Genomic DNA, 25,800 nt, shown 5'->3' with positions numbered 1-25,800 from the left:
TAAGAATGTTTCTGGAGGACACTCTTGCCGTATTTATCTTTTAGAAAAACTCTTCATTTACAGGGCCAGTATTTTATAGCATGAAGTCTGATTTTTTTTATTTTTATTTTTTTAATCCACGTTTTTTGGACTGTTTAGAATTTGTTGGCATTTTTGGCATTAACCTGTGATCCACAGAAACCAACAGACTGTGAGTCTTTCATCGCCGTGGACTTGTCACCCCAAAATGGTGGAAAGCAAAGGTTCAGGGTGGGTTGAGGAGCTGCATGAATTTGTAACTTGACCTTTCTCTCTTCCTCCTCCCATTCTCTACCTGCTAAAGCAAATGATAACCTGTGCCTTGTCTGGCATGCTGATTTGGGCACACAGTAAAATAAAAGCAATTAGCAAGAGCACGGGAGGTCTGTTCAGTTCCTTTAATTATATATTCCTAACTAAACCTCTTAATTTCCCATGGATTAATTCAGTAGCCTCCCAGCACTGTGTTTTTGTGCGATGCTGTTCTAGAAAAAGGGTGCGTGTGCTAACGCTGCGTGGGTACGAAGCGGCAGTGCTGTGTGTACGCAGGTACACAAGGATCTGGAGGGCGTCAGTGGTGGCTCCGTTGCCAGGCAGCCCTGCTCCATGCGTGACAGGAGCCCTCTCCATCCTGCTGCCGTGGGTCAGCTCTGGCCTGGGGAGAGGCGCACCTGAGGCTCATCTGTCTGGACACTGATGGGCATTTCTTCAGAGTGCAAGGAATAAAAGTGGTCCTGGTGAGGCTTCCCCTCAACCATCACCGGTTCACACCTGGTGTCTGGTGAAGAGGACCCTGTCCAGGAAGGGCTGTCAGTTACACGTGGTATTTCGGATGTCCTCTCACAGCGCCAGCAGGGTTTTCCCCTATCCTGATGCAGCAGGATTTTTGTGGCAAGTGGCTGAGAACAATTTGGGCACCTTCCTCCAAGAGGGGGAGGATACATTTAGTCATGGACAAAAAACGAGCCATGCTAATTATTCCAGGCTCGCCATACATGTGCTCACGTGCCCGCAATGTACACCCAAACAAGAAATCCTGAGCACGGGGGTTTCATTGGTTGGTTGGCTGGTTTTCACTGCAGCACAGACCCACACAGCTGTGTCCTGCAGTTCCCTGTTAAAGCACCGCACCTTGCAGCCGCTGCTGCAGTTTCTCAGAGCTGATGCCTGTGTAGCTGTTTGGATCAGCCACATAAAACAGCTGCTGTGCTGGCCTTGTGTGACTTAAGAGGAGTGTCACAGTTCAAATACACGTAAATGTATTGTGGTGCAGTGTGCAGTAATGCAGACATCGTGTTTCTCAAAGCAGGTAGCCTGTAGAGCTGACCTGCTTATTTCTCCCCGTTCAGTATAACTGCTTGGGTTTCTGTCAAGGAGAAAAGCCAGAAATTTGGCAAAATACAGCGTTGCTTGCTTGTAGCAGAAACTTGACTGTTTGGGCTTGAAGGCTCTGACTTGGCTCCTCTCTGCACACCAGTAGTGAAATCTTTTTTTCATCTACCTGATCATCTCCATGGAGCACGAAGTATAAAACCACCAACTTCTCAGTATCTACTTCCAAGGTTGGGGCGAGAAGAATTAACTAAACATTTATTTTAAATTATGAAGGAGCTGGGATATAGTTCTGCTTCCTACTACGGAGTGGAAAGCGTGTGGCAAGCAGGACGAGGCCCTAGAGCTGTTTGCTCAAGTGATGCTGGAAGGCACAGTAAATGAAGTTGCAGCAGTACGCTTGCAGTGCGCTTCTGTGCTTGGTTTTATCTCAGCTGGAGAAAGTTGTCCGGGCTTGTTAGATGCTGTCAGCCACACTCTTCAGTTTCCCCATTGATAAAAACGTAGAGGGTATTTCCCTGCTTCGTTTCTAATACACCGTCAGAGCCTCAATAGAAATACTGAGGTTAACATGAATTAGGTTACAATGCACAACTCCCTCCATCATCTCTCATAATGTTTTCGCAGGGTGTTAGGCAGCGACCCTCGGTTCTGGTTTGTTTCTGTCCTCTTGGCTGGGCTTACCCAGCCCACGGGCCAAGGCTGCTGGGCTGGCAGCGCGGTCCGGGCGCTGGAATTTGGAGGCGGCGTTCCCTTCTCTTCCACGTCAGCCTCCTGCGCTGTGTTGGGAGCGAGTAGCGTGTTTCCAGTCTGCCTCAAGTCACGTTTGTGCTACAGGTACAGGCACTGCAGCACTGGCATCAACTCAGATATTTATGTGTGTGTTTGATGTGAAGTGGGGAGATTTTTTTTGCTTTAGCTGAGTTGCACTTAGGGAAGTAGGCAGTGATGAAACAGTGGCCCAAATGATTTTGAATTGTTTATAATAATTAATGCATATCAAAGGCAGCACTCATAGCTTATGAAGAATACGTTTCTTGTCTGTGTTTGGGTTTTTTGAGGTTTTTTCTCAATGTCACATATGATGCTGAGAAGTAGAATGACCTGAATTTTTACCATCCGATATGAGATACTACAAAGCTTCTGCTGATGGCTCTGGCTGTTGGCAGTGAGAGAGCTCATCTCACGCGTTAGCGGTAAAGAAGGTTAGTGGGACACCGGAAAGCTGATTTCTCACCCAGCTGCGTTCCCAGTGAGATACTTGGCTCTTGCAGTCATTTCAGTAGATGGTGTTAGTGTGTTTCCCGGTATATCACGCAAAAAAGGATCCTGAAATCGGTCCACGTAGTTACTGAAGCAAGAAATACCTCCACATTTGGTTTTTCCTCCAGTGAGTCATCTCTGAGTTACAGGTTTGGCAGTCCATGACTGCGAATTTTTTGTACCCTTGTTTGTTGCTACTGTTGCACACAAAGAATGCTCCTGTTTTCTGAGATAGGACCTCAGCATGCATTTGAAGTTGCAATTTCCGAAAGACAAAAGAGGTCTTCTAAGTGCAGTTTGAAACGTGATGTGTGTTGATTGATTTTTAACTCCCCAGGAAGACCTGGACTTTTATGAAAAGCAGGTTGGCACCATTCAGCAGATTCTTATGAAGCTCCAGGTCAATGGGTTTGAAAGATGGATGTGTTGAATTAAATGATGTTGGGATTATTGATTTGAGGATTAAACAGAAAAGGTGTTATTTTAATGCTTATATGACTTTGTTTGGCAAACGTGATTTTTTTTTTTCTCTGTTTGTTTCCCACAGAAGCGTTCCAGAGGTCAAGTGCTATTCGACAAGGTGTGTGAGCATCTGAACCTTTTGGAAAAAGACTACTTTGGGCTAACATACAGAGACACAGAAAACCAAAAGGTAATCCGCAGAACTGCAACTGACTGTTGGTATGTGGACATCAGAGGTCGCCGAGACGCCCTCCATACAGTTTCCAACAGTCCAGAAGTTGTTTTTCTCTTCCTTGCCAAGTTCCATAGATGAGCTGCTGTGTTTTATAATTCTGTACCTCTGGAGAACATCCCCTGTGTTTCCTCAGTTTCCCTCCATGTTGGCTGTTTATGACATGAAATAAGTTAATCATATAGCTGCTTCTCTTTCTAGTACAATTTATTTCATTACTGCTGTAGATGAAAGATTTACATTCATAGACACACTACTAAACATATAATACTAAAATATAGTTTATGTAGTAGTATGGTTGGGATACAGATAGGCTGTACATACAGGGTTGATTGACTGCTCCTGCTAGCTGCAAAGATAAAGTAAGGCTTTAAGTCTTGACTTGCTTTATATTAGTGTTAGTGTTGATTTGGTTAAAGGCATAAGTCTTCAGAAGCAGTTGGCAGCAATAGTGAATCGCGTTCTGCTTATCTGCTTCTCAACTTCAGTATTAAATAAGCTGCCTATTAACAGCATCCAGATGATGTACTCTTCAGGTGATATACGTATACAGATTATTGTTGACCTGTTATGATGAAAGAGGGAGTGTCAAAGGATAATTTAAAATAATGCTGGGTGGTTTTTGGCTTTTTAAGATAAATATTTTTAAAGAAACCAGTAACAAAACTTCTTTAGCAATATGTGCCATAGCCCAGCAGACCTCATCGGGTGAAGGTATTTTGTGCTTTGCATGCCCTGAAAGGTCTTCCCTGATGAAGCTGGAGCTATTACTGTTGGTTTAGCTGTCTTGTGAGAACAACAGTTTTATTTTCTAGGCTTCCCTTAGTTGCAGTTGTATGTGATACCAAAGAAATCAGTCTTTTAGTGTCTCTTTTTTCCTTTCTTTACAGACTTCTAAATGTGAAGACTTTTTTTCTGATTCAGAAAATCACTTAAGCAGACACTTGGTCCATGCCAGTGCAAGACAGCGCTTTAGCATATGCTTAGTTTTGAGTTGTGGAAAAAGTTGGGCAGATGCTTAAGTGCATTTCCAGATAGGTGTGCTTTCCTGTACTGGAAAGAGAAGAATTTATTCATTATTAACAGGTGGTTTAGAGGCACTAAACGTGTAGATCGACAGCTGTTTTACAGAGCTGAACAGCTAAATGAATACCGCCTGCCACCACGTTGCTTGATCGATAGCATGCATATTTTTCGTGTCAAAGCACTTAGCAATTCACCTCCATCCTCTGCCAGTTAACTTCCAGCCATATAACTTCCAGCCGGACAAGATATGTGCCCACATCACATGTCATCTTTGAAAACAGAAATTCTGATGCATCTTTTCATTTCTTGGTGCATGGTGTGCTTTCCTGCTCAGCAATAGCTGGAGCTCTTCAGGCTCATGTTTTGCACCACAGACCAAGTTTGGACAGCTGCAAACTGGTTGTTTTTGTTGGGGGGGGATTGTTGTGTGCTGCTTGTTTGATATTTCTTTAGTATTTTTTTTTTTCTCTGATGCATTTGTTTATCTTCTTTGGAGAAAGCAGAACTTTCCTTGGGGAAACGAACTTTATGTTCCGGGCTGCGTGACGCATTTTAAATACTAATTTGATTCTGTTAGGGGACGAGGCAGAAGTGCAGGGCCTTTACCTCCCAGTGCCCGAGAGGCAGATACAGAGCCAGCAGCTTTATGAATTGTAAGCTCTGGCTGCAGCGGCGACGCTTGGAGACCCCACGCAGCTGCTCACCCCCTCCAGAGGAATTTCGTCTGCTTCTGGGCATCCGTGGAGTAGTAACACATCGCTGTGATAATTGCCCACCTTCTCGGCAGGGGTTTTGTCCTGCGTAGTCACGGGACTCTGCACGACGTGAGTGGGGACAGCCCCGGTGCTGCGGTTCTGCCTCTGGTTTCGCCCCGCGGAGCCCCTCGTACCCACGCTGGTTTGCAAACGGGGCAGTGCCCTGCACTGCTCTTGCTTATCCTATAGCAAGACTGTTCAGCACTTCCAGGATTAGATGAAAAAACAACCAACTGAAGGAAAAAAAAAGAAAACAAACACCATCTTAACAAGCTTGTAGAAATTTAATTTTCCCAGAAGATACTCTTTCAAAAGCTTTCTGTGAATTTGTTCTACTGATTTCTATTTTTACATTTTTTATTTCAAACTGTTCAGCCTCTCAGTGTCTGGGAAGGTTAATTAAAAACCTGCTTCTACCCAGGGCTGCATCTTGAAAGTTAGCGCTATCCCTGCCCACTGCTGCTCCAAGGAGAAAGGGGTGGCAGACCTGCGCGTGTTCTAGCTTTGACTCATAGTGCTGTTTTAAAATTAATGTTTATTGTGTTTTCTAATACAAATTGAAAAAGAAAACATTTTCTTTGCAGAATTGGTTGGACCCTGCCAAGGAAATCAAGAAGCAGATCCGAAGTAAGTTTGTTACTGTTTGTGTGTTTTATTTCAGGGGGTCTGGAAAGCTTTCGTTCTGGTGTCAGAATCTACACAGAAAAGTGTCTCCCTCCAGACTGCTGTCAGTGGCATCAGCTCTGGGCTCAAAGGGTCCGTGCTGCTGGGTGGCCCCGGCCCCAGGGGCTCAGCAGCCCCAGCCCCTCGTCCTGGCCCACAGGGTGGGGGGACAGGTGGGATGGGGCCATGGCCCCCTTCTCGACACCTGCCCCCGGGAGAGCGCGACAAAACGTATTCCACAGCCACCCTTCATGTCCCGTCCCGAGTCTCTGTCACGGGAATTTCCTGTATCTTTTAAGTATTTTACCCCATAATGAGCACACGTGGTTGCTGAGGCTCGTAGCACATGAACTTACATTGCTTGAAAACTACTTGACATTTGCAGAGATGCAGAAACCTGAAGTTTGACATTAAGCAGCGTAACCTTAGAGACTGGGCCACGTATATAAATTATTTTTTGACGTTACTGATTTTTATATCCTATCCAGGAACGTGGCTCGTGCCTCACACCGAAATACTTCAGTGATGCAAAGATAGCGCTCTAAAACATCTTTCCTTCCTGCATTTCAAAAGCTTGAACTTTGCTCCTAAAATGACCATTCAATTCACAGAGAACCAGTCAATTTTCTGCTTCACATGAATGTTTTAAAAAGCTCAGTTGTTAAATTTAGCCCTCTGCTACATTAGAAATTCAAAAACCTCGTGAAGGAAAAACGTGTCAAGGCTGCCAGGCTCAAAATTTGACCTGCCTTTTTTTCCCCTTCACCACTTTTTAAAATTGATGGAATGCTTGTATATGTGACTTTTTTTGGCAGGACAATCTCAGCAGTTTTTTTCTTTGCACATTTTGTAAATAGTCTCTTCTAGCAGTTGTGCTTTCACAAGAAAATTCATCTGGTAGTTCGCATTTGCCAGGTCAGGCCTGGCAGATGGATCACTTCCCTCTCCAAGATTCAAAGGGTTAATTTACACTGGCTGAAAAACTTCCTTACTTGCTATGAGCAACCGCACCTTTTCCACCAGTAGTATTTTCATTAAGTGATCTACAATATAAAGTAATGAAAATCTGCCTTTTTTAACTCTCTTGAGATGATGGATCTGGAGAGGAAGGTGCTGTAGACCTCCATGAGTCGGGTTAAACTGATGGTCAATGCAAGTAAAGCAGCTCAGCTCCAACCACTGATTTGAATTGTGTTTAATACGTGCCCAGGCCATGAGAAAGACAATGAAAGGTTGTGACAGTGAGAGATGAACAGGTGCAGAAGAGCCTGGTCCTGGACTTGACACGGGGGACAGCTGTATTTGCAGAAGATGAAAGCAGTAATTTGCTTGCTCTGTAAAATTCGCCATAGAAGTTTGGAACAGGACAGGGTGGAAAAGCAAGGATTTTATATGTAACACTTTCCATGAATGATTAAAAAAAATTTATATATAAAATCCTGGTAAATGCTGGTTGAGTTGTGCAAAAGTCAGATATCCATGATTCCACTGCAGACCATAGGGATTTCATCCCCATGGTTGAGAAATGAGGCTGTTGCTGTGTGTGCAGCCCCTGGTTCACATTATATATATACATATATAACTAACCCCATTAGTTATAACCTGCTAACTTGCACGGTGATATTTTATTTAAATCTCTGTAAGAGAGAGGAGAAGGCCTCTTACTCTGGTATCTTACCTCTTGGGAGCATGACTGGTTATCTGATAGGTTTAATTTACACTGTGTGTGCAGAGGCACAGATTTTCAGCCCATGGCCCCTTCCCTCCATCGTGGGTCCAGGCATCGCTCACGGGCTGCGCTCCCTGCTTGGTGGGACCATGCGCCATCCGTGTGGCTGACCACATCTTCCTTCCCCTGGCCTTTATGGCACAAGAGAGTGGAAAAGTTCCTAAAATAAAGGAGTCCAAAAGTGTCACCAGGAGCCAAAAGTCCCACTGGTAAATGTCAAAGTCTTCTCACGCATTGAGCCTGTTTTCTCGGGTGCCTGGATGACCAAAGTGGATGAGGCTTTGCATAAGATGAAGTTTCCTTGTTGTCCCTGAATAAATACTCCCAAACACCCAATGAGGACAACCATACAGTATTTCCAGGCAAGTGGACATTCACTCTATCCAGCGTATAAGCTTTCTTACTAGAGAGGGTATCAGATACACCTTCAAATTCCATACCTTTTAGGAGGTACCTATGCAGAAGGTGCCCCTGCACTGAAGATCACGAGAAAGCCCTGCCTTGTAGGGTTTATAAGGAAGAGTCCTGTTCTTCACAGTGTTCACGAGCACTTTGTCATTGCATAGTCGATGTGGACTTTTCAAGAGAGATTTATTTATTTATAGTTAGATTTGTAATTTGGCATCAATGCGTTTCAGAAAACAGAAGTGTCATTGCTTTGTGCTCTTGACTACAGAAATAGTGTGATCTATGTGGTAGAAACACTTAGAGGAGCTATGTCCCACAGTAGAGGTGTCGGTGAAAAGTCCTGTTACTGAAAAACCACCCTGTCTTGTAAAAACACTGTGGTTTGGGGTTTTGTTGCTGCTTTTTATTTGCATTCAAGATATGCACTAGTATAACCTGTCCCATTTTTCAGAATAGCTTTTATATTTACATGCTGTGTTCAACTCCGGGTTTTTTACTCTTGGTATTCTTTCTTTACAACATTTAAAGCCAATGCTCCAACAAAAATTTCACAATCTGTGGTGACGCAAACCAGGATCCATCCCATGGGTCGCCTAAACTTACTGAAATAACTAATTGAGAATTCCCCGGTGTCGTGTTCTGGGGGATGGTGCTTTTCACTCATGCTCTCTGCGTTTGTCCTTGCAGTTTTGTCTGCACAAGAATTTATGTCTGCTCGAGACAGGAGCTATGTGCTGAGGCAGCGCTCTGTGAGGATGCTGTGAGCTGGTTTGGGCAGCCAGACCTCGGCCCATCACGCTGCTCCAGACCCCATTCGTACGCTGGCTCGCGGTGTTGCCAGTGCCTCTGTGTTTTGGGTTATTGGTTTTTAAAGCTTGTATAGGCTGGGTTTTCAGATGGTTAATTCCAGTAAACATTGTTTTTGGACTGAGGGGTTTTTTAGAGTTAGTAATAAATTACTGCTCCCTTAGGGTCCTCGCTTCAGTGCAAATCTCACTAAGTAAGAGAAGAGCTGTAAAATCTGATCTAATGCTGTAATTGTGAGAAGCAAAAGTAGTATCTTCAGAACAGTGTATGGGGACAAGATACTATATCGTGTTCTTATGAATTGCTTGGCTGGGGTATTTCCAAGTCTGCTGGTAATGGAACAGCAGGAGCGTCTCCGTTTGCACGTACGGTGTACTTTCAGTCAACTTGTGTTCTTTTCCAGGTGGTGCTTGGCAGTTTGCATTTAACGTGAAATTCTACCCTCCAGACCCTGCCCAGCTATCTGAAGATATTACCAGGTGTTTAAAACGTCAAATACCTTCCTAGAAGGGGCTTAAAATCTTTTCATAGTAGCGCCTGCACTCAGTTATCCAAGAAAAGGAAAGTTTTGTATTCCCGCTGGCTTCCTTTCTCTTATGAGCTTATGGAAAATATGCAGTGCTTTGACAGAAAAGACACCGTGAACAGTGTCTGTCCTCTGAGCTAAGAAGACTATTTCTATTCTGTGATTTAACCCTAAACCCAAGTTTTTCCAATATACGTATTCCTGAGAGTTGATTTTAATTTTCACAAAGATGCCTGATGCCCAGTTTTGCCGGTGGTAACAAGTTGTTATTGTCAGTAAAATCGTAACTATGGAAGGACAGAAGTGGGATGGGAATAAGCCTGGATGTAAGTTTTGTATGCCATTTGACTAGGTAAGCAGTCGATGTGCAGGGTACGGGGAATATTGTGGTAACAAATGGCTGCTCCCTGCTATCCAAGTCAGTCAGCTGTGCATTCTGCACCTCTGCTATCTGGTTTTGTGTACAGATCGCAAGCACAGCCTGAAAAAAAACCCTCCCCTGCTTTCCTCCTTGGTATAAGGCAGGAAAACTTTGGAGCCGTGACAAGTTTTAGGCCATCGACAAGCCATTCCCTGGCCTGGTCTGACATTTTGCAACCTGTGGATGTTTTTAACCTTCCTTGCTTAGTGGATTGCTTGTTGCTTTTAAAGTAGCAGGGAGCCTTTGGCTTAGATCAGACATCCCCTGTGCTAGGCACTGTGCAGAGAGACATGTGCCAAGAGTTCACGCTTCGAGAGGTCTGCCAAAATAAAGGATTGGTTTTTTCCTCTTGTCACTCTCAGATCTCCCCTGGGAAGATGTCTTTACCACAGAGCCAATGCTCTTCACTTTTTTCCAGATTTCTTCTATCTGGTGATGCCTTGCACTGCTTATGAGTGTGTTTTAACAGCATTTACTGTTTCAGTGTGTTTTTGAGAAAGCTCAACAGTTTACTAAAGAGACAGCTTAAGTTTTTTGAACAGCTCGGAGCTCAGCCACCCATGAGTGAACAGTATCTGGGTTTTTTTCTTCTTAAAGAAAAGAATTATCAGTTAACTATATATATCTTAGTGATTTATGATAGAAACCTGGTATGTTTAGTGGGTAATTCTTCATCTAGGTCACTAAACAAAGTAATAACCTATTTTAATAACAAATCTCCGTGCTGCTTTATGAAGATAAATTAGGCATTGCTACCCATAAGTTAGGCAAGGGGTGTTTTTTTAAAAATTATTAATATCCTTGTTAACTGCTGAAAACCCTTGGGCTTGGGAGTTGTCTGCAAATTAGTCGAGGAGCTGAGGTCTCTTGGCGGTCCTTGGGCAGGGCTCCGTTGGGGGCAGCGGTGGAGGAGCGCTGTCTGAGCTGCCTTGGTGCTCCGTTGCAGGTACTACCTCTGCTTGCAGCTGAGGGATGACATTGTGTCAGGCCGACTGCCCTGCTCGTTCGTCACCCTGGCCCTGCTGGGCTCCTACACCGTGCAGTCGGAGCTCGGCGACTACGACCCCGACGAGTACGGCAGCGACTATGTCAGCGAGTTTCGCTTCGCACCGAATCACACTAAGGAGCTGGAGGACAAAGTGATCGAGCTGCACAAGAGCCACCGGTAGGCAGAGGGCACCGGCATGGGCTGTAGCCTGCTGTCAGGTGCCCTCTTGGTGCATGGGGAAGTGTTAGAATCTGCTGTCGTATACTGAATATTTTTCAGATGAGACTCCTCTCCATGTCTTTGGTCGGAGAAGAGCTTTGCGGCGTGAAAGGTAGCAGGGTCTGCACCAGAGCTTTGCTCTGGCAGGTACCCAGCTACCGAAGAGGCTCAGCTGTAGTTCTGACAGGCTGAAAATGTTTTCCAGCCGCTGGATTTTATTTCAGATTCTGTCTCCTTAACAGTGATGCTAGAATTGGTTTCTTTTCCTCAGGGGAATGACGCCTGCAGAGGCTGAGATGCATTTCCTGGAGAATGCCAAAAAACTGTCAATGTATGGAGTAGATCTCCATCATGCCAAGGTATGTTCTCTGGTTCTTTCACCAGTCGTCTTTCTCCTGTGGCACAGGCTTTGAAACTGCATGGACTCCCTGATTTATTCTTTCTTGTTTTGAAGCAGGCATGTTGATGGAACAGCCAAATCCTTTGGGGTAATATTGAATGGGTGGAGTAATGAGGAAGGATATTAGAAGCTGTTCAGAGAGTGATCAGTTCAGCTACGTTTTCCAGTCTAATAAGGCCCACTATGGTATCTTAACTAGATAAGCAGATCATTGCTAACACTGCAGAGAACTTCAAAGCAATTATTTAGCCGTGCTGGAAACCTAATCGGATTGATAGTGATGGGGAGACCCCTTCTGAAGTGTGGTCGTTGCAGTCGACTGGAAGGGCAGTAATTCTGCTGAAAACATTCTCCCATGTTGAAGTAGTTTCTCTAATCATCAGCAGGCTAAGTTATGAATAAAATATGGTCATTCTTATTGTGGCTTGGGAGAGCCACCTACCAGCCTTGTGCTGGTTGCCTGGTTTTTGCTGGGGTTTTTTTCCAAATAAATAATTACTATTTTTTTTCTTAACTCTTCAAAATGAGGCTAATGGATTTTAACATCCTTGAGGTTAGGAAACATCCTTGGCAAATGAGCGCTGAACAAAGAATCCAGAGCTGTGGAGAGCGCTGCATTTTCTGTAAAGGTCAAATTATCATGAGCCTGTTCTTATGCTGCACAGATCCTTTGAAGAACCAAGATAAATTTCCAGCTCGGATCTTGAAAGGGCCAGCGACCATGTCCCTGGGGCATTTCATAGGAGCTGTGCGTGTGTGTTACAGAATTCAAGGCTATCTTTTGTGTTCTGTTAATTGCCTTCACTGAAAATGAAGAATCTGGATGTGGCTCAATGGGCAGCATTCTACCAGGAGGCATGCTGCTGCCTTCCCTGTGTCTTGCAGATAGGCACAAAATCTTCAGGCACTTTTGGAGCAGAGATAGAAACAGGTTGGCAAAAGTAACTCAGTAGATTTTTTTTCGACATCCTTTGTCCAGCACAAAGAAATCCTCAAAACAGCAACAGTGTTCTAAATACGTTACAGGCTGCATTACTGAAAACTTAACACAGCATAGCATTAAGGCCTGAGTATTTTTTTGAGAATGTTGGAGAAAGGCTGTGAAATTTAAGATGGGATATCCTGAGATAACCATTTTCTTTTTTTTCTAAAAAATGTTAGTATCCAATTTTACTGTTCTGTTTTTCACATGGAAGGGCTCAGAGGAAGAGAAGTTGATAGGCAAGCCAATCTCTCTCTGAAGTGATGTTCTTAATTTTAAAAGCTGCTAACTGGATCGGGTCTGCCTGTGGGTTAAGAAACCCAACAGTAATCTTGGAAACTGAGCTAAGGTGGGAAAAGTAGACTCTGCGTGAGAACTAATGTTTAGCTTTAATTAGGTCTGCCAGTGAGATCTGATGGTATCAGGCTAGAGGACAAGTATCTCTGTGGATGCCTTTCTGAAGTCACGCTGTGGCAGATGTCTCTATGTAAATGTCAATTCATTAAGGCTGTGCCAGTATCTTAGGTATTCAACAGATGCTGGATTCACCAGCTGCTGTTAAAACTAGTTCTCAATTATCCAACACAAGGCTGCGATAAAAAATGTGTTCAAATAGACAGATTTGTCCTCTGGGCTGTCACCGCTCTGATAAAGCCCCCCATTCGTATGCAGAGCTGCAGGGATGTGCAGCTCAGCATCTCGTGCCTCGGACATTACAGCTAACAGTTTTCTGTTCCGTGCAACCACATCGCTCCTGAAAAAAAGCCAAATTCTTTTATTTGGGTTTCATTTTACGCCAATAGATGTGCTTCATATTGAAAAGCAGTCCCTGACACTGACAAGTAACAGAAGCTGTGAACGGACTGACATCTACTGCAGAGGTGGGGATGGGGGAAGAAGGCATTTCTGAACAAGTTTTTGACAAAGTATGTCAAAAGAAGGAGCCCCTTGCACCTCCAGCTATGTGCCATACGTGAGCGTGCGTGCATTTCAGGTGTTTGCCAGGCAGTGGGATTACTGGCAATGAGACTTTCTTTTTTTGAATGTGTTCGCTGTATTTAGACATTACACTTTGCTTAGCAAACAGTGGAATTAAAGTCCACTGAAAAAAATTTACTTTGTCTCTTCTGTAGTACCTGAAAGTGATACCACATGAGAGCTTTATTTAGAAAAAAATCTACCTTTAGGGCTGATACCATCATTGTTGGAGCATACGTCCTCTGTTGGTGTGCTCCCTAACACTGAAGTGACTTTGTGTCACTAATTCTGTGTTGCGTGTCTGATTTTAAAACCATTTTTTTGTATTTCAAGCTGTGTCGTAGCCTCTTTGTCATGACTGACCATACATGCCTTTGTTTTCATCTTAAAATGTGATCATGTTTTCACTGTGTGCCTGAAAGGCAGCTTGTTGGGAAAAACAGAGGAAAACGATTAATTCGTTTCCTGAGTATCATAGGGTGACATCCTCATAGCTGCTGTTGTCAGACTTTCAAAACTTGAAGTTATATTAAATAATTACCGAAGAACTCTGTGCTTTTAGGTGGATCTTTCTTTTCTCTGGCAGTATTACTGCTCAACTAAATGCAAAAATGAAAATTATACAGTCTGCTGGTGACTGCAAACAGTGAAGACTAGTTTTAGACTGTTTGAAGGCTTCTTAAAAGGAAAGAGAAGCATATACTTAGTGAAAGAATATGAATTTATGTGTATATCCTGATAAGATTGTGGCCATATCTTTTATAGTGCTAACGTGTCTGACCTACAGCTTCCCTGTCAAAAACGGGTTATAGCACAGGCACAGTCGCACACTTCTGAAAGAATCTTTCTGGTCCAAATGCCCAACTTCCTGCCCACTGGTCATTTCAAAGAGAAAATACTGAGCACAGGCACAACAGCGTTAAAGAAAATAGCAAACCAGCTAAAGCCGAGATGAGCAAACTAGAGAATAAAAATCTATCTAAGGATTCACCAGGCTTAGTCATGGAGATGAGTGACTATGGGAGAAGTAAGTTTGTATGCTGTCCTACTTACTTTCAATCTGGTGTTTATGCTAATAACATTTTTCAAGTATGCTAAGAAAGTTTTGGTATAGGGTTAATATCATTCTTTTAATAAGACCTAAAATTCCCCCCACTCCTTTTGGAGTCTTTCTGAAATACAAGGAAACATTCGCAACGCTCAGTTTCTCTCACCCTGCCCAACCTTGCTATTACTTGCATGAATGCAGTCAATGAGTAGGGTAGCTCTCGGAAATCAGGTCACTACAGCTGGTGCATTAAAAAGACACAGCTCGGATAGAAACTCAGTGTACAAGAACCTGTGGTACTGTAGGATGTAAGGAGAGAAATACTCAACAAAGTGCACTGCTTGCTTTTCCAGGATTCTGAAGGAGTGGAAATCATGCTAGGAGTTTGTGCAAGTGGTCTCTTAATATATCGAGACAGACTCAGAATAAATAGATTTGCCTGGCCAAAGGTTCTGAAAATTTCCTACAAGAGGAACAACTTCTACATCAAAATCCGACCAGGGGAGGTAAGGGCATCCTGACACTCTTTAGTGAATGAACCTTTTCAAAAAACCCTTGTTCTCACTGTTTTGTTGATTTCTCTTGTCTTACAAGGCTTTAACATTCCTCTCCATTTATATTTTTAAATTTCTGCTGTTTTTCTTAGGAAAGATTAGTTAAATACTTTACTTAAAATACAGGCAAAATTTTTGTTGTTTTTCTTTTTACATCTGTGAACTAACGTAAAGAATAAATACGGCCATCCGCATGTGAAAAGCTCATCCATATTATGAATACTTTGGGAATTTAGGTAACATACTGCTTACTCATGGAGTGCTTGTCATCCACCGTCGTGTTCGATATGAAATTAGTGTCTATACACCTCACCCACTAAGAGATGTAGCCAGGCCACACCAAATTTTATAAGTGTGTCGGGCTGGTACGTTTGGAGTCAGAGCAGAAACCTGGAGTCTGATGAAGCGTTTTTGGGAGCTCTGCCACGAGAGCTGGTACCGAGGTGTGGAGTCTGCGCCATGAGTGCCCTCTCGTGGCTCAGCCTGATTCCTCCTGGCCCATACCTGCCTGCTGGGTTGGGTGTGAGCTGACCCAGAAATGTGGTGATAAACGTGGGGAATAACCCAGGAGGAGTTCAGGAGCATCGGAGGCAAAGGAGTGTCTCCGTTCTAAGTGCTGGTATGATGAGCGGCCTGTGATAGAGTCAATACCCACATCCATTTCAGAGGGTGGAGCTGTGTAGCAGGACAGAAGTCACCTGGGTGAGGACTGGCATTTCTCCCTTCATGCAGCATGGCAGTTGGGAGTCCCGAGCCAGTGTCTCCAGTACTGACTTCATAACTGACTGGGAAATCTGCTGGGGGCCTGCCACCGGCCCCAGGTCCGGAGTGTTGTTTAGAGTCCTAAACCAAAATCCGCAAACCTACATATCCCGCTCCTCGACAGACACGGTTTTAGTAACCAACTTCCCAGTCTTGAGTTTGATTTAAAAAAAAAAAAAACCACCAACCAAACAAAAACACCCCAGAGTAGCCACTGATGTTGCCAATGCCTGCACTCAAGCTCTCCACCACTGAAGTCCTACTGAGCTCTGCAGGTCTTGGTATGTAGCATCCTGTGGCCAGGTCATGACTCCTTCTACGAAGTAATGAATGCAGTCTCTTTCCAAATCACATTTGAAGATAATGTGATTCACCATCCCACGTGTCACCTAGATCATCTCTATTGTTGTGCTGTTTCCTGCCCTGTTTCTCTCTCTCAGCTCCCCGTAGGGATCCAGGCTTCCTTACAAGTGCCCTTCTGCCTACCTTTCCCTGGTCACAGCAACACGGTTTCACCTACTCAGCTATCTGCATGTAGCCATCAACATGTTACAGTGGTTGTAGCTCGTGCAGCTTTTGTGTCTGGAATACTCGTAGCATCCCCAGCCGACTCTTTCAATTACCTGTCTTTTCCTCATCCTCCCTGGGAGATGAATTACCTAAAAACACTGTGATTTACTAACTCTCGTTCTTTCACTGTATATGTCCTTAATCTAAGGCTGTGTGAGACCAGATCAGTTCCTGGACGCTATTGCTTCCCTCCAGGCTGTTACCAGGCTTCCCATTGTTGTTTAAACTGGTGAAGTTGAAACAGCAGTGTTAAAACACTTAAACGATGGTTTTTTGAAAAGCCTCGGAAGTCTTAACCAATCTCTTTGCTACTATAGGGCAGAAAACATCACTATCACCATCAAAAACCTCTTGATCTTATCTGGGTTTCCCCCCAAAAAACAGTCCTCAAAGGTTGCCTTTGATTATCACTCACAGCTTCCTTTCCCGACGGTAGTCTGTAGAATATGTGTTTATGCGGTTATATACAGGAGCATATGCGTTCACTCTTGCAGTGAGGTGATGTAGAGGGAGGAAATGAAGATGAACCTGTGTACACTGTCTAAAATTAGATGCACAGAACCAAGTACATTCTTTTTCTTTTTTCCTACCTAGTTTGAGCAGTTTGAAAGCACTATTGGGTTTAAGTTGCCGAATCATCGTGCTGCAAAGCGCTTATGGAAAGTGTGTGTTGAGCACCATACATTTTTCAGGTATGTGGATTTCTTTTCCTAAAGGTGTGCTATAAAACACAACAGAAAAGACCAATTCTGTCAGCAGAGACAAAACCCTGCAAATCAAATTGTCTTTTTGATGACGAGCTATCTCTGAGCAGACAATGGAACGTTATTGCTTCTTCAGAATTTGAAATGTTTCACCCAAATTATTCATACTATTTCAGATGGACACTGAATGTTTGAAATCACCATATGGTTCCAGTTAATTGTTTTGCTTTATCTGTGCTATCATATGATCAGCTGCTGTAATTAAAGAGGCGAAGGACTCTGCTGCACTTCTGCACATACACTTGTAGAGGGAGAGCAACTTCTGTGGAAAGTTACTGGGGGATGTGGATAAGCATTAAAAAAAAAAAATGAGATTTTTATTTAATGAGATAGGAAAATACAGAGAGTAGTTGGTGGTGTATTTCTTGGTCACGCAGAATACCTAGTCCATAGCTGTAATCCTTGTATTCCAGAGGATTTTTGGAGCTATGTTTTTGACATCAAAGAAGACCTGAGAAAAGTTCGGGACAGTGGAACAAATGCAGTAATTACTTTGTGCTGAGATCATCAGCAGGGAGATACTTAACAATGGGAACCCAGAAGGGTGAGATTTTTCGGTGGCGTGAAAGGGCGTCCAGCACTTGAAGAACCCCTCTCAGGATGTTTGGGAGGACTGAAGAATTTCTCTCCTTTCTGAAAACTATTGGTTCAGGCTGTCTGTATGTTCATAGGAAATGCAGTCTTAGTAGCAAAAGATCTGAAAAGGAATTGAGTGTATATGTTTTGGGTGTTTTCTGATTTTTAATGGACAATCAATATCTAAAGCATAAACTCCATAGCAGGAGAACAGCTTCTTCAGCAAACTCCCATGGCCAAAGTACAGAGGGTGAGAAGGCTCTAAGCTGAAAAACAGACGTCTGTGTCCCTGTGAATGAACGCTGCCCTGCATTCACTGGAGATCCCTCCTGGCCCTGTCCTCAGCATAGCAGCACTGTCACAAATTTCAAGTAGAAGAGATAGATCTGTACTTCATCCCAGATCAGAGTCTTTGATACACCTTATTTTTAGTTTTGGTGATCAGAAAATAATAAATCTGTTTTTCAGGCAGGCAGGGACTGAGTGATTCTTGCCCGTTAGGAAGAGCTTGTCTCTTCAAATGCATTAACTAAGTGGCTTGATCGTACTGTACGGTGGATATCCTTTGCTTGCCTTGTAGCTGCAAACCCAGGAGGCACAGGTTATAATGGAGAGTGATGCCCAACAGATGTCTTCTCTCCTCTGCAGAAATAGTGGACTGGTTTTTGGAGGAGGCGGAGTAACAGATGCGCTGTTTGGTGTGTTTTAGGCTCCTGCTGCCAGAAGCACCTCCAAAGAAGTTCCTCACGCTGGGCTCGAAGTTTCGCTACAGCGGCCGGACGCAGGCCCAGACAAGAAGAGCCAGCGCCCTCATAGACCGTCCCGCACCTTACTTTGAGCGATCTTCTAGTAAACGTTACACTATGTCTCGCAGCTTAGATGGGGGTAAGGTCCTCTTAATTGACTTTGTCAAAAGTTGTCGTCACGGTGGTCACTGCTGTAGGTGAGGTATAAACCTCTCGTCATCTGATCTCCTTGAGCTTCGGTGGAGTGGAGGATGTGAGTACCTGCACGTTCACTGCAGGGCTAGGGGAGGATGCAGAGAAATACTTTGCGAAATGGACTGCTGCGGTCCTTACAAAGCGTTTGCCTGGGGGAGGTCCTTGGGAGCCCGCTCTTCACGGAGCCTCTCTCCTTGGCCTCCCACCTGCAAAGCACTGCCCTGCTTTGGGGAGGGATGGGGTGCCTGGACCTGCCTGCCCGAGCGAGTCAGGCTTCAACGCTTATTCAGGGTTTGGATGAGTCACTGGGTTTTGGTTTAACTTGGCTTTTTTTCCTATGTAGCTTTTTCATTTAATTGTAAGTTACAATTCATAAATGAATTATTTCCCTTGATTGACTAACGCTTGCTTCCGATTACCATGTGTCCTAGTTGGCTGAGCACCAGCAGGCTGCTTCTGTCTTATTACTTGTGAAGGTGTGAGATGGAGAGTAACATACACATAGTATGTCCTTCCTCCTCCTCTCCTTCTCCGTGGTTCACAGAGGTCCTGGTTCTGGTGCTGTCTTAGGTTAAACCAGCGCGTTACTCAGATCTCAGCTACTTCATCAGCTGTTACTGTTGTCAGCTATTGAGTAAAAAAGAGGTTGTAGTTTGTTTTTTGTGGAAAAAAAGACTGAGACTAAATTCAGAATTGTTACGGTTTAAAAAAAAAAACTTTTTTTTAAGTTTCTCCCCCTAAAGATGCTGCATGTCATTAATTATTTTGGAATCTTCTAATTCTGGTGTGCGTCTTGCTCGTTACCAAGCAACTGGTGACCTGATTGCTGTGCATGTGTCTCAAAGCAGAAATTATCCTTCTGGGTTATTTTGTTTGTAACATCTAAATAAGATGTCTCCCTCCACTCCGTTTGCTTTCTCGTGCCTTCTAAGCTCATTCCCCAGAGACACAGCATCTGAAACACTTTTCCTCAGCTTTTATTGGGCTCGACAAGGTTTTTATGAAGTTGATTTGCGTAAGTGCAAATGGAGAAAAGAGGTTTTTTTAATCAAAGCTTATGATTACTTTACTAACATAGTTACTAGAACGCAGACGTGGCTGTAACATTCTGCATCGCGATTACGCTGTGATCCCAGCACTGACATTTGTCACGGATGCAAATAACTTTATAAATTCGCATAGTCCTCTTGACTTAGAAATTAGTCAAGAAGAGGGTCTGGGTATATATTAATGTTTTTATTACATTCTATCTGTAAGTCTACTATTTATTTCAAAATCCTTAATATATGTTTAAGTTTGCTGAATTATCGAACATTTACGTCCTAACATATTCTAGTTTGGTCTACTGGATTGAATGCCATCACTTCCCAGAATTTTTTAGGATAATGAGCTCGCTTAACTGGCAGGCTTTAATACTCAATAACACAAAGATCCCGTTTCTTGACTCTCAGATGTTATGCCTGTGTTACATCAATATTGTCATTTCCTGCAGTGCAGCATGTTACTTACCGTGCATTTGACCTGCGTTCGCTGTATTCTGACAGATTTAGAAAAAAATCTCTTCCACCCCCACGGCTGATGTCATAGCTTGTGTTTCCTGCCTGATAACTGTGAAAACGCATGGATTTTTTCCTGATGTTTTGCTACAGTAGCACTTCTGATGGCTTGCTAACATTTAACAACTGTGTAATGCGCACATTAGGTTCAGTAATGTGTGTATACACACCCACAATGTATGTTTATGCATATAAAAGCTACAAGCTTTATTTCAAGTAAACAGTTTATTTAAATGTGCGCACATGCTTCTGGTTTCCTGAAACATGACAGAGTTGTGTTTTCAGCAAGATCTCAAATGTTTTACTAACCCGGCTTTTTAATTTTACACAGCTTCTCAGCAAAAGCTGGTTCAGACTTTCCCTCTTTAAATATTTGCTTTTAGCATCAGTGAATGAAAACCATGAAATGTACATGAAGGATTCTGTGTCTGCTGCAGAGGTTGGTACTGGCCAGTACGCCACAACAAAGGGCATCTCTCAGACCAACTTGATAACCACTGTGACTCCAGAGAAAAAGGCTGAAGAAGAGAAAGATGATGAAGAGGGCAAAAAGAAAAGAGCAGAGGAAGTCACCCCGGTCTCGGCAGTACGCCATGACACCAAGGTAGAGTTCTGGGGTTTTTGTATTAAGCTGACCTGCCTGGAGAGCACTCCGAGAAACGCAGAACTGTTGGGGAGGGACGAGATACCTAGTTCCCTGAAAGGAAACTAGAATATACACAGTTGTATGTACGTATATGTACATGTTATGAATCGGTATTTTTACAGTCCTTTTGCTTTTCGTGTGATGCTGTAAAAAGTCGGTTCCTGCCTCGGACTATTTTTTGAAAAGCAAATCTGTTTAACAGGCAGCACAGTGGTCTTTTACAGAGCATCCAGGAGCTCTTTAGGAAATACCCAGACGTAGCCTAGCAGTCTACATTTTGCTCCTTTGGTCGTCAGTTGTATTTTGACTTTAGTATGGGCATGGTGTTTTTTATTCTTTGACAAGGCAACAAAATAGGTCCGTGTTCTTGTACGTAGCTCTGTCCTTTAAACTGTTGTATTTTTCTCATTTACTTCTCATAACACTCGGTTTCCTTGCATGTATTTCAATGAGCATTTTTCTCTGTTAACTTTTGGCTATTAATATACTATTATAAGCTTCTTTTCTGGCTTACAAAAGCATTTGCTTCCTTTGTTTGAAGTTTTGCATTGAAGAAAACAGGTTTTTTTGATGATTCTCTGCTCAGTTATTAAATTTGATTCATCCCTCACCATCTCCAGTCCCACCACCACCACATATGCGTGCACACATGGCTGTGCATTATATCTACTGAGTTACTAAGAAGGGATAAATCAAACAGAGACAGAGAAGATACTGAATTTCAGTGATTGGCAGTGAAGAGAAATAAGGTAGAATCAGAAAAGATCAGGTGTAGAATGTCCTCTGTTTCTTTTACATTGAGGAGAAGAAAACAGAATATGAAATATTGACTATCTAGGGACCATTCTATAAGTGTATTATGGAATGCACTTGCTAAGCAAGTAAGATTTAGCGTCTTCGTTTCTGAGGAAAAGCCTTGATGTATACCGTTACACCCACAAAGCTGTCATGCAGGCAGACATTAGAATCTGAACTTCTAGCCTTATATAAGGCCACAATGAGCTACATAGCTAAAGGATCAAATTCTAAAAAGAGTTACCATTAAGGTACCAAAAATCAGAAACAAATCAAATTGCAGAAAATTGCAGATGAGAAGAGTTTTCTTTTGAAAGTATGGACTGTAACTGTAGCATTTAAAAAAAAACCTGTGTAAAATTTAAGTGGGGTCTTCTTTGGAACTCCATTTGTTTCTGCATGGAGAAACTTTGATGAAAATCAAATGCACAGAAAATATCCAATCTAATTCTGTTCCAAGTGTTTGTTAATTTGGGTCAATGGAGAGATCAGCTGCATTTTGAAGATCATCTTTTCCTTGTATATGGCTAGAAGTAGACAGACAATTTTAGGAGAATATTTTGGTGGTACTCAAACATGCAGAAAGGAATGATTTTTACCATGCCCCCCACCCCCAAGGTGGATTCTCTTTAAGCCACCCACTAATAGAGCTTCAGTTCTGTAAGCCTACAGAGATCTCAGTCCTGCTTCCACTGGACCTGCTGACAGCTTTGTCATTCATCATAAAGAGAACAGGGTCTCAAGAAGCACAGGACAAATTTGAAATCAAATTCCTATTTAAGGGTATTTAAATTTTATAGGTAGGTTTTCAGCTTTTCCACGGAGACATTTGTCCTTTGTTTTATCCGTATGTATTGAAGTACCAGAAGTTATTCTAAGTATTAACACTGCAAATATGTCAGTAAGTGAATAGTTTGTATTAGCAAAGAATAAATTTACTTTGGCATTTTTGCCTTTGCAATATAAAGAGAAGTTCTGTGTATTTAGCTCACTTAAAGCCCGCTGAGTCCATCAGCATTAAATTTTTACTTGAGCTTACTGCATTAAGCCCATAAAGAAGACATTTGTAAGCGGTTTGAAGTTAGGCTCAGTTTTGGTTGCTTAATTGGGGAATACAAATTGCCCGAAGTGATAGATCGGGATCTTTAACCGTTCTGGTTCGAGAAGAGGGAGAAGCAAAATATTAGGAGGAAGAAAAGGAACTCTTCCATGCAAATATTTGGCTTAAATCCCATTCCTACCATTAATACGCCTGGTAAAGATTAGGCTTAGTAGCTAGCACTGATGCAGCCTGTGTCTAAAGCTGGGATCCTGCTTGTTGGCTCAGATTCGTCACCGGCTTGTGCCGGCAAATGCTCCTTCGGCTTTGAAGTCATTTTGCTCGTGGGAGCAGCAAGTGGCAGTGGGGTTGGAACGCCCTTTACAGCTCCTGGGGGAGGTGCGTGGTGGATGGAGCAGCTCAGACTCTGAGGGTTTGGTGGTGGAGCCAGCGTGCCACTTCAGCGAGGTGCGGTGCTGAAGCTGACTTTGGCCAAAATGTTTGTCTCCGGTCCGTCAGCACCGTGGCGGGTTTGCTGTGCTGGAGCATTTTGGTGGCGACAGTGGCGGTTGTCCTTCTAAAGAGCAGTTGTGGCTACCCGCAGGGAGCGTGTTAGGTGATGGTCACCCCTCCTGCTGAATCACCTCCTTCCTCCTAGCAATTTTTTTGTCCTTGAATGACCTTAAAGACTGCTTGAATGCCCTACCAGCGGCATATCAAAGCAAATCCTGCTTGTTGGTAGCCAGTATTCTCTGCATTGTGGCAAAAGTCGTAACAAAAGCGTGGGGTGCATTTTTACCTCTTCGCTGTGTCTAGGGAGTCATTTTTTGGCTATGAAGAGGCGTGGCTGTGTGGGGCACAGCCCTGTCCCTGGTCAGCCCCCCCCTTCAGATCCCCAGCCGAGGGGCACGGGGTCTGCCTAGCCAAACCCCTCGGCCCCCCTTCTTCCGCCGTGCTGCCGCAGGGGGGGGTGCGGGGCCGGGAGGGGGCCAGGCCCCGGCGCTGCCTGGGGAGGGCAGGATGCGGGGGGGACCCCCAGCGGAGGCCAGCCCGGGTGCCGGTGGGAGCCGTGCCAAGGGGCCCGCTACTGGGGTACGGATCGAGCTGGTACAGTTTTCTCCATTGGTGGCACGTGGTGTATAGGTTTATGCTCCCCCAAACCAGAATGTGTTTTATTTAGGTTTAGGACCTAGTTTTTGAGGGGTTTTAAAATACTGTAATGGAGGAATTTGGGCACATGGAGGTTTAAAATCCTTGAGTTATTAATTATTGCTGCCGAGGTTGTCCAGGGCATAGATAGGAAGCATCTGGCCCCTACCGGGTCTCCTCCTGACTGCAGGAGTGCTGTCACGAGCAGTGTTGGTATTAGAAATATGTTCCCTTGTTGCTCTCTCCATCTACTTCACGTTTGAAAGCTCCTCCTGATCTGAAGCCAATCTTACAGTAAGTGGAAATCTGGCAGCACCCAAAACTCCACATATGGCCGTGAAGGTTTTTCTGTAAATCGCGTGCTGCAGATGACTAGACACATGCTGAGTCAAGAAGTTGCCTTTCGTAAGCTGTAACCCTGATTCGCTAACACCTGTGGTGTGCGGCGTGGGAGCATGAACTGTTTAACTCAGTGGAAAGCTGTGGTGTTAAAATACTGTGTATAATTTTTTCTATATATATATATATAATTTATCATCACGGAAGAAAATTAACTAATGACAGTTTTCTTTTTGTCCTTTTGCTTTTGCGCCTTGTTTGCTGCTCTTTCTCTGTCATCAGCCACCTTTGCTTGGCGCTGACTCCCGCCACCCCTCGCCATCCTCGCAGCCTGGCCCCCATGCATCTTCAGCAAAGCTTCGCAGGAGATGCAAGGAGAGCGCTCGAACAAAGCCCATAGGTTGCGAAGCGCCCAAAGAGAGCGCTCCGAAGCACGGTGACTCAGAGCCGGACTCGGACAGAAAGGGGCGAGTTTGCTCCGCCGAGCAAGACGCGGCTTTCGGCTATAAGCAAAAAGCCGGCAAAGGCGGAACGCTGTTCTCCTTCTCCTTGCAACTTCCAGAGTCGTTTCCTTCCCTCCTGGATGACGACGGCTACCTGTCGCTCCCTAACCTCTCCGAAACCAACCTCCTGCCTGCCAGCGTGCAGCGCTACCTCCCTATCCGCTCCCCCTCCCTCGTCCCTTGCTTCCTCTTCATTTTTTTCTTTCTGCTCTCTGCCTCTTTCTCAGTGCCATACGCCCTCACGCTCTCCTTCCCTCTGGCTATGTGCCTCTGCTACCTGGAGCCCAAGGCGGCCTCCTTGAGCGCCTCACTTGCCAATGACCTGAGTGACAGTTCAGAGGAAGAGGTGTGTACCTCGGCATCGAACACACGCTCTTTTTCCGTGTTCGGTGCTTCAGTCCTAACCAGTGTTAGATCGCTGCCGTAGTGGTCCTACTTTCAGAGCCTCATTTCTGTCTGTGCTGATATGTTAGAAGGGGCGGGGTTGGGTTTTCTGGTCTTTTTTCTTTGGTTTGGGGGTTGTTGTGGTTTTTTTTTCTCCTTTTTTATTTCTTTTCTCATGTTGGGAGTGCAGCTCGGGGCCCAGGGTTAGGCACAACACTGTGTGGAAGTGGCTTGGTTTGAACTGTGTCAGCTGATGCAAAGTGACACGCGCTAAGCAAGCTGCCACTGATCAGCTCTGAAGTACTACTGCACCTGAACCCACCAAGACCTCTTTCTTCTCCCTGTCAGTTTATACTAGGGTTACAACAGTCGCCTAAACATTAAGTATTAAATACGTGTTAGGTACAATAAGTACTGAAGTATTAAATACCTATTAAGTACAATTTCCTGCATAATAAATATATATGCATGCATATATCTATGTATGTATATACATTATGTTTATATAAATAACTAGCCAACAATAATGGGCACCCTCACAAACTTCAGAGTGTTCAAAATTCCAGTGGACTCAGCTTTCTGCAAGAGGCTATCAGCTGTAGCCCGAGCCTAGAAGAGGGTTTCTGGTCCAGCAAAACCTGGATCTGGGTTTTCGGCCTTGATCCCCGTCTCTGCTGCCGATTAAATTGTTTCGCCATGCTTAAATCCAGTGTATCAGCGAGAGGTCAGACTGGGACAGCTGTTCTGCAGCTGTTGGGGGAACACGCCGTGCGGGCCGCTGTGCCGTTTGCGGTGTTGTATTAGCACTGCCAAAACCGATGCCTCAAGCCATCAGGGTTATCACAGGCAAATAAACCAACTGCAGGAGAAGCGGAGTCTGCAGTGGTGCTGGGAACTGTGGAGACGGGAATATATCCAGAAGAAGGAAAGTTACTTAAACTGCTTGTTTAAGTAACACAGTAACT

The 25,800-nt window shown here is 44.0% G+C and overlaps 1 protein-coding gene across 21 annotated transcripts in view; it reads left to right on the top strand.

Annotated features, from left to right (window-relative positions):
- The window catches only part of EPB41L3 (erythrocyte membrane protein band 4.1 like 3), a 150,953-nt gene that overhangs the window by 104,355 nt on the left and 20,798 nt on the right, over positions 1 to 25,800 (top strand). For 10 of the 21 annotated variants that reach the window (XM_075416431.1, XM_075416424.1, XM_075416419.1 and 7 more), the window contains exons 4-13: positions 3,161 to 3,265; positions 5,673 to 5,715; positions 9,099 to 9,174; positions 10,589 to 10,807; positions 11,121 to 11,208; positions 14,611 to 14,763; positions 16,738 to 16,835; positions 18,193 to 18,368; positions 20,364 to 20,584; positions 24,231 to 24,797. In XM_075416431.1, coding sequence (XP_075272546.1) covers positions 3,161 to 3,265; positions 5,673 to 5,715; positions 9,099 to 9,174; positions 10,589 to 10,807; positions 11,121 to 11,208; positions 14,611 to 14,763; positions 16,738 to 16,835; positions 18,193 to 18,368; positions 20,364 to 20,584; positions 24,231 to 24,797 — 1,746 coding nt within the window. The remainder of the gene's footprint in view (positions 1 to 3,160; positions 3,266 to 5,672; positions 5,716 to 9,098; positions 9,175 to 10,588; positions 10,808 to 11,120; positions 11,209 to 14,610; positions 14,764 to 16,737; positions 16,836 to 18,192; positions 18,369 to 20,363; positions 20,585 to 24,230; positions 24,798 to 25,800) is intronic. The other 11 variants (XM_075416436.1, XM_075416434.1, XM_075416432.1 and 8 more) reach the window with 3 other exon arrangements.

Source organism: Opisthocomus hoazin, chromosome 3 (assembly GCF_030867145.1).
Source record: "Opisthocomus hoazin isolate bOpiHoa1 chromosome 3, bOpiHoa1.hap1, whole genome shotgun sequence".
NCBI classification, from domain to species: Eukaryota; Metazoa; Chordata; class Aves; order Opisthocomiformes; family Opisthocomidae; genus Opisthocomus; species Opisthocomus hoazin.
Note: the sequence above shows the minus strand (reverse complement) of the source record. Positions and strands in the feature narration are given on the sequence as shown.